Source organism: Apodemus sylvaticus, chromosome 17 (assembly GCF_947179515.1).
Source record: "Apodemus sylvaticus chromosome 17, mApoSyl1.1, whole genome shotgun sequence".
In the NCBI taxonomy this organism is placed as follows: domain Eukaryota; kingdom Metazoa; phylum Chordata; class Mammalia; order Rodentia; family Muridae; genus Apodemus; species Apodemus sylvaticus.
In genome coordinates, this window is record NC_067488.1 from 3,978,619 (window position 1) to 3,990,959 (window position 12,341).

At 41.9% G+C, this 12,341-nt stretch overlaps 1 protein-coding gene across 1 annotated transcript in view; it reads right to left on the reverse strand.

Annotated features, from left to right (window-relative positions):
* Positions 1 to 12,341, reverse strand: part of Rgs22 (regulator of G protein signaling 22) — a 116,912-nt gene that overhangs the window by 57,662 nt on the left and 46,909 nt on the right. Inside the window, exons 9-10 of the mRNA XM_052161524.1 lie at positions 6,638 to 6,812; positions 3,849 to 3,979 (exon numbers count right to left, since the gene is read on the reverse strand). Of these exons, the coding sequence (XP_052017484.1) occupies positions 3,849 to 3,979; positions 6,638 to 6,812 (306 nt within the window). The remainder of the gene's footprint in view (positions 1 to 3,848; positions 3,980 to 6,637; positions 6,813 to 12,341) is intronic.

The following is a 12,341-nucleotide window of genomic DNA, read 5'->3' on the forward strand; positions in this document are numbered from 1 at the left end:
AGCAGCTTTAGTCCTGGGGTTATAGGTATCTGCCACTATGCCCAGCTATATGCAAATTTTAAAAAGAATAATTATGGAATATTATTTTGCATTAGAAGAATAAACTATGGATAATACAACTTGGATGGCTGTCATGGGAATTGTGCTGGATAAGCTAAGTTTCAAAAGATCCACACTTCCACCCTCCAGAGACCGCCCACCTGGGGACCCATCCCACACACGGCCACCACACCCAGACACTGCTGTGGATGCCAGGAAGTGCCAGCTGAGGGAAGCCTGGTATGGCTGTCTCCTGAGAGGCTCTGCCAGAGCCTGACAAATACAGAGGCGGAAGCTGCAGCCAACTACTGGACTAAGCTAAGGGGTCCCCAGTGGAAGAGTTGGAGAAGGGGCTGAAGGAGCTGAGGGGGTTTGCAGCCCCATGAAGGGAGCAACAATGCCAGACCCCCCACCCCCAGCTCCCGGGGGCTGGACCACCAACCAAAGAGTACAAATGGAGCAACCCATGGCTTGCCACATACATGGCAGAGGATGGCCTTGTTGGACATCAGTGGGAGGAGTGGCCCTTGGGCCTAAGGGTGTTTGATCCCCCAGTGTAGGGGAATGCCAGGGCAGGAGTGAATGGGTGGGGAGGGGTAGGGGAGGAGATAGGGGGTTTCTGAAGGGGAGACCTAGAAAGGGGAAAACATTTGAAATGTAAATAAAGAAAATATCCAATTTAAAAAAAGAAAAGAAAAATATAACTTCTATTCTATGTAAATGCATTGTCTATTTGTTTGGAAATTTCATTCATTTCTTTCATCAAACCACGTAATTCAGATTTTGATTTTAGTATTGCTTTTTAAAAATAAGTACATAAAAATGTCAGAAACCTAAGAATGCCATTTTCTTTGCTGTGCATTTGTGTTTTCACCACTACACACCTGACCTTCAGCCTTTGACTGTTTTCCACATAAACATATCAATGAACAAAGAAAAAAGGATCGCATGTTCGTGACACTTTACTTTTTATTAGTGCTGACAATATACTTAGTGCTGGCAAAACTATTATTATTATTATTATTATTATTATTATTATATTGTTATTTTATTAATCCTGGACTGCCAGAACTATAGAAAAGATTCCTCGTTGCCAACAGCGTTGGTTACCAGCAGCATGGGCTACAAGAATGTCACTCTCCCATTTCTGATACTCTAGTTATTTAAGACTTCCCAAGCCTGATCTGAGCACTGAGGATTGAACTCAGCAAACCATGCATACAAGGCAAGTGTGGTAACACAAAGACAAATGCTGACCTGGTTTTGTTGTGTGAGTATTTGCCTGAATGGATGTGCACTGCACTCACGTCTGGTGTCTGAGCTGACCGGAAGAAGGTACCAGAGCCTCTTGAGTGGACGTTACAGATGGTTGTGAGCTGCCGTGTGGGTGCAGGGAACTAACCCTGGGTCCTCTAGCCCGAGGACCACGAGTCACTGAGCCAGCTCTTCAGCCCTGCATTTTTACTCTTTGAGACAAGGTCTCGGTCTACAGGCCAGGTGTGCCCTGAACTCACTGGACAGCCCAGACGGCCCCTGACCTTGTGATCCTCTGGCTTAGTATCTCAGACAGTTGGGGTTAAAGCTCTCTCAACCAGGCCCTGTTTTCTTTCTGACAATAACATGCAAATTTCATCTTTCTCAAAGTAAAAAAGTAAAAAGAAAGGTGATCACTTTCAAAATATTTTTCTAGGCACTACCCTCTGGTCTTGGATTCATGAATCAGGGCTGTCACCCGCTCTGGAGTGGCGTCATTGTCCTGCACAGCAGTGCTGCTCAGGACGAGCGCAGTTCACCCTGAGAGCCCTCTCCGCCTTTCCGTATCCTTACCCATTCTACCTTTACTAGAAGCTCGCTCGGTAACCCAGTTTTCCTGTGATTATTCTGAGGTTTCGAGAGAACCCAAGTTGATGCCGCCACCGCCGCATGTGCTTCCCTGGACTCCAAGCCCTTATTTCAGTTGTCTTGGTCATAAATACCAGGAGCACACCTTAATGTAGAATTAGGTTTTTAATTACGGTAACATTGATGTTTTTAACACCTAAAATTTGTGTTGGCAAGGATGTGGAGAACCTGGAACCCAAACACTTTGAGCCAGAAAGAAAACCTTTAAACTCTACACTCATTCATTCCTTTTAGTATTAATTAAATACACACCTGTGCCTCACAACCACACTAGAGAATTCACTGCACTCTTCGGGTAGGGTAGGTGTTGTCCACTCCTCCCTCCCCTCTTAGTTTCCTGTTTCCAAGCACAGAATTGACAAAATCTAATGTAAAATGGCTCTCGATGACAGTTCAACTTCAACGAGGATAAATCCCATTTCTAAAGTCCATCTGCACACCAAAGGCGGCAGCACAGATTATGTTCAAGAGAGTATCATGAAGATGACGCTCCCACGTACGCTAAAAGGCTAACAAATTGCTACAACTCCTAACAGAGATACTTGTGTGATACTCAGAAGAACCTAAAACTTCTGAAATTTATCTTCATACATACATATGTGTGAGATACAGAAAAAGAAAAAATAGCCACCTGGAAATTGTCTGCAGTAGCAAGGGAAGAGAGACATATACTCAGAAGGACAGTGACTAATGACAGAGACGGGGGAGCTGCGGCAGGACAGTAGCTTCAAAGTACAGAAAGAGAGCAACTGCCAGCATCTAAGTCCAGAGCCCAGGAAAGAACCCGAGGATGGGAAGGAACAGCACAAAGGACGCTGCAAGCAGCGCAAGCACGGGAGCCAGCCTGAGAGGCCGCGGACTGCCGTGACTCCATTGTAGGAAGCATACATAAGGAAAGCGCCTTGAGTTAGAACAGGCTTGCCAGGGGCTGGGAGAAGGGACCACGGCATGGCTGCTAAGGGACACAGGGTGTCTTGTTGGCATGATGAAATGTTCAGAAATTAGGCCAGCAAGCTGGCTCAGCAAGTAAGGGCCTTGCCACCAGGCCTGACGACTCGAGCTTGCTCTCTGGGACCCACATGATGGAAGGAAAGAATAAATGTCTCCAAGATGTCCTCTGATACCCACATGTATGCACACATGCACATGCATGTACCCATACCTGTACATGCATTCACACACATGCACATGCATCCACCCACAACTATACGTGCATTCACACACATGCACATGCATGTGCCCACACCTATACATGCATTCACACACATGCACATGCATGCACCCACACATATACATACATTCAGACCCATACACACACATGCACATGCATGCACCCACACATACATAAATTCAGACACATACATGCATGTGCCCACACATATTCAGACACATGCACACACATGCACATGCATGCATGCACACACACACACACTCAATAAATAAGTAAATAAATAACAAAAATTAGCTTAAATGTTTGGGAATTATATAGTGGTGATAGTTGACTTTGCAAATACACTGAATATCAGACTGTGCACATTTAGTATTATGTAAGTTGCTAACTTTGTTTTTAAGTGAATTTAACTTCAATAAAAAAACCAAACATGAATAAATTACTAAACAAAGAATTGTCAAAAGTTAATATCAAAGGGTATTCTTCAGGATAAAGAAAAAAGATCCCACTGGATCAATAAAGCAAGGAAACACAAAGTCTGAACGGCGTACAGTGTGAAAGAGCACCAGTGTTGCTCAGGGACTTGAACTGGGGAAGAGATGGCTCAGGAAAGGGCTAACTGTGAGAAGGGAGCCTCCTCCAGGCCAGCTCTCCTCGGGCCATTGTCTGGGAGTCTTCTAACTTCTAACTTCTAACTGGGCAGGTCACCTATAAGCCTCTATGTTACTGCACCTACCCTTTCTCAAACCCGTCATCCTTAGAAGAAGCTGGATGCACAGACTCGCTTCTCCCGAGTTTTTGAATCCCTGCACTTATTTTTGATAATTTCTTAGATTTAGATGGTTGAAATAAACCGATTTCTTCTCCCTAAAAAGTAAGAAGATAATGAAATGAAAAATAAGCAAAATGAAAGAAGAGATTAGAATTCTGCGTGTGTACCTCAACTTGCTGTGCTCTCTAGATTTCAACCCTCAGTCCACTTCCTACTAACCATCCCAGTGAAGCAGACAAGCTTCCCCGTACACTCGTACACTCTGGTTTTAGGACACACCCAGCATGGCGTATCCTTTGTTCTGGAACAGAACAGGTTTAAACCTGCGTGGGAGAGCTTCAGGAAATGGTTGGTGAGGAATAAAACAGAGGCACTCACCCACTTAGCCCACAGCGAGGGTCTGTAGCCTAATTACTACTGTGTCTTCCTTTTATCGACATTTTATGTTTATAGTCATTTTCCCATTCTCAAAAGTTTCTAATGGTAGGACCTGGAGAGATGGCTTAACAGTTAACAGCTCAAGTGGCCACCTCTCCAGGGGGCCCAGGTTCAATTTCCAGCAAACATGTCAGGACCCACAACTGTCTGTAATTCTAGTCCCAGGGGATTCAAAGCCCTCTTCTGGCATCTGTGGGTATAAGCTGTGCTCATAGTGCACAGGCGTACATGCAGAGGAAATATCCATACATTAAAGATTAGTAAAATATATCATTTCAACAAAAGTGTGAGGTGGGCCAGGCACCAAGGGCAGCTGAGAGCCATCGGGCAGGCCACAAGAAGAGACCTTGAAGACAGTAGAGAGTGGGCAGGGGAGGGGACCCACTAGCAACAGGGCAGACGTCATCGATGGGGAGGGGCAGGTGCTCAGGAAGGAGGCAAGCTGCACTGCGCTGCTCTGTTCTGCTCTCCCCTGGAGCTTCAGGTTAAGGCCCAGTGTGTGGTGCTTGTCTGAAACTTCAGCACTTCAGGAGGCTGAGGCAGGAAGGTCACAAGTTCAAGGCCAGCCTGGGCTACACAGCAAGTCCCTGTCTCGAACAAAGCACATATAGTTTTAGTTATTAAGCAACTATTAATGAGAAATACTACAAGAGGCTGAGCTTATAATTAAACACATATTACACAAACATGGTTAGATTTATAGAGCCTGCAGAGAGAGCAGTGGCTCAGGGTCTGAGGGTTTGGAGGGAAGCAGGGTAGTGTTCGTGCTATGCAGTCATTTCTCAAGTACAAATGTTCTGGAGCTGCACAACGTGCGTGGACTCAAGGCTGCTGTAACGAACACTCAAAAATGGCTAAGGTGAGACTTTGTGTGCTTACACTGTTTAACCACAGTAATTTAAAAAACATTTTAAGGCCAATTGTGTAGCAGTAGAGTGCACTGTTGGTAAGCACAGGTTGTGGGTCATGACCCTAAGCAACAACAAAAGTCCCTTTTCTACTTTATTTATTTATTTATTTACTAATTAATTTGGAGACAGGGTCTCAACACGTAGGCCTCGCGCTGTTTTGGAACTCACTATGTAGACAAGGCTGGCCTCAAACTCAGAGTCTGCCTGCCTCTGCCTCTCACGTACTGTGACTGAAGGTATACATCGCCATGCCTGGGCCATAAATTATTGTTTAAACTTGTGTGTGTGCCAGATGCGTGCATGCCCTCAGAGGTCATGAGACACTCTGGGACTGGAAGTTACAGACAGTTACGGGCTACCTGACACAGATACTAAAACTGAACTTCTGGAAGACCAGCAAGTGCTCTTAAATACAGAAAAAAGTCTGTTAGGAAGTTTTGTTCTCTCTCTCTCTCTCTCTCTCTCTCTCTCTCTCTCTCTGTTCCTGTGTGTGCCTGTGTGTGCGTACATGCACATGCTATCATGTATATGCATATACACATATGCACATATGCACTTATGCACATATGCACATATACACATATGCACATATATACATATACACATATGCACATATACACATATGCACATATACACATTGGCACATATATATATACACATATGCACTTATGTACATATACACATATGCACATATACACATATCCACTTAGGCACATATACACATATGCACATATAAACATATGCACATATACACATATACGTAGCACAGTTGTGTAAGTGCACACAGAACCAAGAAGAAGGCATCAGGCACCCTGAAAATGGAGTTATGGGTATCGGTGAGCCACCTTATGTGGATGCTGGGAACCAAGCCCAGGTCTGCAAGAACAAGTGCTCTTAACAGCTGAGCCATGGCTCCAGCCTGTGAGTTCAAACTTGAACTTTGTTGCTTGACTGAAAACAATAAGAACAGCCAGAGTGATGACTCAGTACGCAGGGGTGCATACTGCCAAGGCTGACAGCCTGAGTTCAGTCCCAGGGACCCACAAAGTGGGAGGAAAGAACTGACTCCCCCGGGGTGTCGCCTGAGCCCCCAACATGTGCTCTGTGGCATTTCCCACACACATGCACATATACACACTAAACAAACACACAAATGTAATTTAAATAAAAAAAGAATAGTCAGAATAAATAATAGGAGGAAACTAACAAGCCACCATGAAATTGAAGACGAATGTCCTTTGTGTGAGTGGCTGACACACACTGTCAGCCTGTGTACAAGTGCCACATTTGTAGGACAACCCAGTAAAAAAGACTATATATATATAGTCACATTCACAGCACAGCGGTGGACAGATATCCAAGGACACAGTCGCTAAAGAGCAGCTCGCCCACCGGACACCATACCTGGACCTCGGGGGTCTGTGGGATGCAGGACTTCGGTCTTAGTGGCAGGAGGGTGGCCATTTGTGGAAAAGGATCAACATCCTTCCTGGGCTTCTCCTGACGGAGGCGCCAGAACTTCAGCTCAGCGCTAGCATTCTTTGCAGAAGCCGAATGTGTCACACAAAATCTTGGCGCCCTTTTTATTGAAAAAACAAACAAACTTAAGAGTCAATATGTTAACTTGAAACTATAATAAATTTCAGAATCAAAAACCTACAAAGCATGTAATCATCACAGATATCAACCCCTTCTGGTAAAACCAGACACACTGAAACTAATAGAAAAGAAACTGGGGAAGACCCTTGAGGACATCGGTACAGGGAAAAGTTCCTGAACAGAACACCAATAGCTTATGCTCTAAGATCAAGAACTGACAAATGGGACCTCATAAAATTACAAAGTTTCTGTAAGGCAAAGGACACTGTTAAAAGGACAAAATGGCAACCCACAAATTGGGAAAGGATATTCACCAATCCTACATCTGATAGAGGGCTAATATCCAATATATACAAAGAACTCAAGAAGTTAGACCCCAGGGAAGCAAATAACCCTATTAAAAAATGGGGTACAGATCTAAACAAAGAATTTTCACCTGAAGAAATTCGGATGGCCGAGAGGCACCTTAAGAAGTGCTCAACATCATTAGTCATTAGGGAAATGCATATCAAAACAACCCTGAGATTTCACCTCACACCAGTCAGAATAGCTAAGGTCAAAAACTCAGGAGACAGCAGGCATTGGCGAGGATGTGGAGAAAGAGGAACACTCCTCCACTGCTGGTAGGGCTGTAAGATGGTACAACCACTTTAGAAATCAGTTTGGCGGTTCCTCAGAAAACTGGACATGACACTTCCAGAGGACCCCGCTATACCTCTCCTGGGCATATACCCAAAGGATTCCCCGGCATGCAATAAAGACACATGCTCCATTATGTTTATAGCAGCCTTATTTATAATAGCCAGAAGCTGGAAAAACCCAGATGTCCTTCAAAGGAGGAATGGATACAGAAAATGTGGTATATTTATACAATGGAATACTACTCAGCAATTAAAAACAATGAATTCACAAAAATTTTAGGCAAATGGTTTGATCTGGAAAATATCATCCTAAGTGAGGTAACCCAATCACAAAAGAATACACATGGAATGCAATCTCTGATAAGTGGATATTAATTAGCCTAGAAGCTCTGAATACCCAAGGCACAAATAGCATAACAAATGACTTCCATGAAGAAGTATGGAGAGGGTCCTGATCCTGGAAAGGATTGATCTAGCGTTGGAGGGGAGTATCAGGACAGAGAAAAGGAGGGAGGTGATTGGAGAATAGGTGGAGAGAAGAAGGTTTTGGGGACATATGGGGAGGGGAGATCTGGGAAAGGGGAAATCATTTGGAATATAAACAAAGAATATAGAAAATAAAAATAAAAAGAGTCTAACAGTGAAAAAAATTCTGTATGTTATGTCATTATACTCCATTCACTCAGAGAAAAAAGGTAACATTAGAAAACTCATAATATTAAAATTATATGCTTGATAAGCAAAAGAAATACTTAAGATTATTAAGGAATTTTAAAAATAAACTAGGACCCAGCAGCCAGTGTGGAGAAGGCAGCCAGCACAGGTGAGACCTGCCCTGCAGCTCAGAGGATCCTGTCCGGAAGCCTCTGCCAGGAGCCTTCAGGTTTCTACCTCCTGCTTGGGAATATCTCCTGCCACAGTGCGCCATCTCCAAGTGGTGCAGGAAGCCAGCTATACATCCAGCTCTGCAGAGGAGACAGCCAGCACAGCCTGCACCTAGAGTTGATCGGGGCCACAGAGCTACATACCCAAATACAACTACAAGAGAGTGGGTCTTGCAGAAGTACTTACATACTGGTGTACACAGAGAGAATGGGTCTCCCAGGAGCACAGAGAAGACACTGTCAGAGACAGCAACACCGGCTAACACCAGAAATAACCAGATGGCAAAAGGCAAATGCAACAACATCACCAACAAAAACCAAGGCAACACGGCTCCATCTGAACCAAGTTATCCAACAACAGCAAGTCCTGGATACCTCAACACACCAGAAAAGCAAGACCCGGATTTAAAATCACACCTCATGATGCTCTTAGGAAATTTTAAGGACATTAATAACTCCCTTAAAGAAATGCAGGAGAGCATGAGTCAACAGGTAGAAGCCCTTAAAATGAAACACAAAAATCGCTTAAAGAAATGCAGGAGAACATGGGTCAACAGATAGAAGCCCTTAAAGAGTAAACACAAAAATCCCTTAAAGAATTACAGGAAAACACACACACACACACACACACACACACACCAAAAAACCATGTAAAGGAACTGAAAAAAAAAATCCAGGATCTAAAAACAGAAGTAGAAACAACAAAGACATAACAAAGGGAGACAACTTTGGAGTTAGAAAACCTTGGAAAGAAATCAGGAGTCATAGAATACAAGAGATAGAAGAAAGAATCTCAGGTGTTGAAGATACCATAGAAAGCATTAACTCAACAGTAAAAGAAAATACAAAATGCAAAAAGCTTGTAACCCAAAACATCCAGGAAATCTAGGATACAACAAGAAGACCAAACCTAAGGATTATAGGTATAGAAGAGAGTGAAGATTTACAACTTAAAAGGCCAGTAAATATCTTTAACAAAATTAAAGAAGAAAACTTCCCTAACCTAAAAAGAGAGATGCCCATGAATGTACAAGAAGCCTACAGGACTCCAAACAGACTGGACCAGAACAGAAATACGTCCCGTCACATAATAATCAAAACATCAAATGTACTAAACAAAGAATATTAAAAGCAGAAAGAGAAAGAGAACGAATAAGAGAAAAAGCCCAAGTAACATATAAAGGCAAAACTATCAGAATTACACCAGACTTCACACCAGAGACCATGAAAGCTAGAATATCCTGAACAGATCTCATACAGACTCTAAGAGAACACAAATGCCAACCCAGCCTACTATATCCAGTAAACCTCTCAATCACCATAGATGGAGAAACAAGATATTCCATGACAAAACCAAATTTGCACAATATATTTCCACAAATCCAGCCCTACAAAGGATAATAGATGGAAAACGCCAATACAAGGAGGGCAATTACATCCTAGAAAAAGCAAGACAGTAATCTTCTTTCAACAAACCCAAAAGAAGATAACCACACAAACATAAAAATAGCATCAAAAATGACAGGAAGCAACAATCACTATTCCATAATATCTCTTAACATCAGTGGACTCAATTCCCGGATAAAAAGACATAGACTAACAGACTGGATACATAAACAGTACCGAGCATTTTGCTGCATATGGGAAACACACCTCAGTGTCAAAGACAAATACTACCTCAGAGTAAAAGGCTGGAAAGCAATTTTCCAAGCAAATGGTCCAGGAAACAAGCTGGAGTAGCCATCCTAATATCAGATAAAATTAACTTTCAACCTGAACTCATCAAAAAAAACATGGAAGGACCCATCAAAGGAAAAATCAACCAAGAAGAACTCTTAATTCTGAATATCTATGCTCCAAATGCAAGAGCACCCTCATTCATAAAAGAAACTTTACTAAAGCTCAAAGCACACATTGTATCTCACACAATAATTGTGGGTGACTTCAACACTCCACTCTCCTCAATGGACCGATCAGGGAAGCACAAACTAAAAAGAGATTCAGTGAAACTAATTGAAGTTTTGGACCAAATGGATTTAACAGATATATATAGAATATTTCATTCTAAATCAAAAGAATATACCTTCTTCTCAGCACCTCATGGTACCTTCTCCAAAATTGACCATATAACTGGTCACAAAACAGACCTCAACAGATATAAGGAGATTGAACTAATCCTATGCCTATCAGATCACTATGGAATAAGGGTGGTCTTCAACAGCAACAAAAACAACAGAAAGTCTACATGCACATGGAAGCTGAACAATGCTCTACTCAACGATACCTTGGTCAAGGAAGAAATAAGGAAATAAATCAAAGACTTTTTAGAATTTAATGAAAATGAAGGCACAACATACCCAAACTTATGGGACACAATGAAAGCAATGCTAAGAGGAAAACTCATAGCCCTGAGTGCCTCCAAAAAGAAACTGGAGAGAGCATTCACTAGGAGCTTAACAGCACACCTGAAAGCTCTAGAACAAAAAGAAGTTAATTCTACTCCTACCCAAGAGGAATAGAAGGCAGAAAATCATCAAACTCAGGGCTCAAATCAACCAAGTAGAAACAAAAAGAACCATACAAAGAATCAACACAACCAGGAGCTGGCTCTTTGAGAAAATCAACAAGATAGATAAACCCTTAGCCAGACTGACCAAAGGGCACAGAGACAATATCCAAATTAACAAAATCAAAAATGAAAAGGGAGTTATAACAACAGAAACTGAGGAAATTCAAAAAATCATCAGATCCTACTACAAAAGCCTATACTCAATGCAACTGGAAAATCTGGAGGAAATGGACAATTTCCTAGACAGATACCAAATACCTAAATTAAATCAGGATCAAATAGACCATCTAAACAGTCCCATAACCCCTAAAGAAATAAAAGTGGTCAGTGAAAGTCTTCTAACCAAAAAAAGCACAGGACCAGATAGTTTTAGTGCAGAATTCTATCAGACCTTCAAAGAAGACCTAACACCAATACTCTTCAAACTATTCCACAAAATAGAAACAGAAAGAACACTACCTGACTCATTGTATGTAGCCACAATTACACTGAAACCAAAACCACACAAAGATCCAACAAAGAAAGAGAACTTCAGACCAATTTCCCTAATGAATATCGATGCAAAAATACTCAATAAAATTCTTGCCAATTGAATCCAAGAACACATCAAAATGATCATCCACCATGATCAAGTAGGCTTCATCCCAAGGATGCAGGAATGGTTCAATATATGGAAATCCATCAATGTAATCCACTACATAAACAAACTCAAAGAAAAAACCCACATGGTCATTTCATCAGATGCTGAAAAAGCATTTGACACAATTCAGCATCCTTTCATCCTAAAAGTCTTAGAAAGATCGGGAATCCAAGGCCTATCTCTAAACATAGTAAAAGCAATATACAGCAAACCAGTAGCCAACATCAAACTAAATGGAGAGAAACTCGAAGCATTCCCACTAAAATCAGGGGCCAGACAAAGCTGCCCTCTCTTGCCATATGTATTCAATATAGTACTTGAAGTTCTAGCTAGAGCAATTAGATAACAAAAGGAGGTCAAAAGGATACAAAATAGGAAAGGAGGAAGTCAAGTTATCACTATTTGCAGATACTTGATAGTATACTTAAGTGAACCAAAAAACTCCACTAGAGAACTCCTACAGCTGATAAACAACTCAGCAAAGTGGCCGGATATAAAATCAAATCAAGCAAATCAGTAGCCTTCCTATACTCAAAGAATAAACAGGCCAAGAAAGAAATTGGGGAAATGACTCCCTTCAAAATAGTCACAAACAATATAAAATATCTGGGAGTGACTCTAACCAAATAAGTGAAAGATCTGTATGACAAGAACTTCAAGTCTCTGAAGAAAGAAATCGAAGAAGACCTCAGAAATTGGAAACATCTCCCATGCTCGTGGATTGGCAGAATTAATATAGTAAAAATTGCCATCTTGTCAAAAGCAATCTACAAAT